At 52.5% G+C, this 1,905-nt stretch overlaps 1 protein-coding gene across 1 annotated transcript; it reads left to right on the top strand.

The window, feature by feature from the left end:
• The first annotated feature begins 291 nt into the window (after positions 1-291).
• On the top strand, positions 292-1,230 carry LOC148218277 (olfactory receptor 14J1-like). The gene has a single exon (XM_088157902.1). The coding sequence runs from the start codon at positions 292-294 to the stop codon at positions 1,228-1,230; it is 939 nt and encodes a 312-aa protein (XP_088014028.1).
• Positions 1,231-1,905: the final 675 nt, after the last annotated feature.

Genomic DNA, 1,905 nt, shown 5'->3' with positions numbered 1-1,905 from the left:
AATAGGTACCTGTGTAGGACCAGGAGGTCTGACTGCACTTGGGCACAGGGAGCCCTGTTTTCCCTCTGGGCTTCCCAGAGATCAGGCGGAGAGCAATGCTGAAGATGAGGCAGTAACTACACAGCAGCAAAAATCAGAACTCAAAAATTAAATTTTTACTGAAGTTCTCACACAGGAAGAGAGAGAGTTTTGAAAGGATTTCTGATTTAATTGCACAAGATTGACTCAAAGAAATCTGTCCCAGCTTATCAATGTTTTCTTTTAACAGTCAACAATACACAGAATGAAGAAATGTCCAACAGCAGCTCCATCAGCCACTTCCTCCTGCTGCCATTGGCAGACACGCGGCAGCTGCAGCTCCTGCACTTCTGCCTCTTCCTGGCCATCTCCCTGGCTGCCCTCCTGGCCAACGGCCTCATCATCAGCGCCGTAGCCTGCGGCCACCACCTGCACACCCCCATGTTCTTCTTCCTGCTCAACCTGGCCCTCACTGACCTGGGCTCCATCTGCACCACTGTCCCCAAAGCCATGCACAATTCCCTCTGGGATACCAGACACATCTCCTATGAAGGATGTGCTGCACAGCTCTTTTTTTTTCTCTTCTTCATTTCATCTGAGTATTCCCTCCTGACCATCATGTGCTACGACCGCTACGTGTCCATCTGCAAACCCCTGCACTACGGGACCCTCCTGGGCAGCAGAGCTTGTACCCACATGGCAGCAGCTGCCTGGGCCAGTGGCTTTCTCTATGCTTTCCTGCTCACGGCCAATACATTTTCCCTGCCCCTGTGCCATGGTAATGCCCTGGGCCAGTTCTTCTGTGAAATCCCCCAGATCCTCAAGCTCTCCTGCTCCAAATCCTACCTCAGGGAACTGGGGCTTCTTACTGTTGGTGCATGTTTGGTATTTGGCTGTTTTTTGTTCATCGTTTTGTCCTACGTGCAGATTTTCAGGGCTGTGCTGAGGATCCCCTCTGAGCAGGGACGGCACAAAGCCTTTTCCACCTGCCTCCCTCACCTGGCTGTAGTCTCCCTGTTTGTCAGTAGTGGCTTTTTTGCCTACTTTAAACCACCCTCCATCTCCTCCCCATCCATGGATCTGTTCCTGTCAGTTCTGTACTCAGTAATACCACCAGCTTTGAACCCCCTGATCTACAGCCTGAGGAACCAGGAGCTCAAGGCTGCATTGTGGACAGTGATGACTGGATGGTTTTGCTTTAAGGTACATTAAACTGGTGGCTATTTCTGCAAATCACTTATAATAAAAGTCATTTTTGATACTACTTGTTGGTTTGGTGATGGCACTATTTTTCCTTTATTTTAATTTTATGATATTGTCCACAAAAAAAAGCCATTTTTGGTTCAATTTCTCAGTTTGTTTTTCTCCATCTTCCCTGTGACACACAGATTGTGTCTGTAGGGGCTGTGCTCTTGGTGGCTTTAAACAATCTAAAGGATCTCTCTCCCAGCAGAGTTTTCTGCAGAGATGCCCCTTTTGTTCCCTTCTCTGGAGCTGCAGCAGCAATGTCTGTGTGCAGAGCTGGGGGCAGGTCAGTGCTGGCACAGCAGCTGTGCCCAGCAGCAGCAGCACTTGGTGTTGCCAGTGCTGCTCCCGTGCCACTGCCCCGCTGCCCTCCTGGCCCTCGTGTTGCTGCAGGGCCTGAGTGCTCTTGGGGCCGGGCACAGCCCTGGGGGTGGCAGTGCCAGGGCTGCAGCAGGGACAGGCCATGGGCACTGCTGGGGCAGCGCTGACACCTCAGGGCAGGGCCTGGGGGCTCCAGGCTCCTTGGCCAGGCTCTCTCCACAACACTTGGTCAGCTCAATGCTGAGCAGAGAAAAGCCCCGGGAGCAGCCCCAGGCTGGCTGTGGGCAGGCTGGGGGCAAACAGCATGGCTGGTGCTCTGCA

Source organism: Sturnus vulgaris, unplaced genomic scaffold (genome assembly GCF_052056855.1).
Source record: "Sturnus vulgaris isolate bStuVul1 unplaced genomic scaffold, bStuVul1.hap1 Scaffold_192, whole genome shotgun sequence".
In the NCBI taxonomy this organism is placed as follows: domain Eukaryota; kingdom Metazoa; phylum Chordata; class Aves; order Passeriformes; family Sturnidae; genus Sturnus; species Sturnus vulgaris.
The sequence above is the reverse complement of the archived record's forward strand: the minus strand, read 5'-3'. Positions and strand labels throughout refer to the sequence as shown.

Excerpts from the sequence above, each read along its gene's own strand:
- LOC148218277 (XM_088157902.1), top strand. The coding sequence starts at position 292 with ATGTCCAACAGCAGCTCCATCAGCCACTTCCTCCTGCTGCCATTGGCA.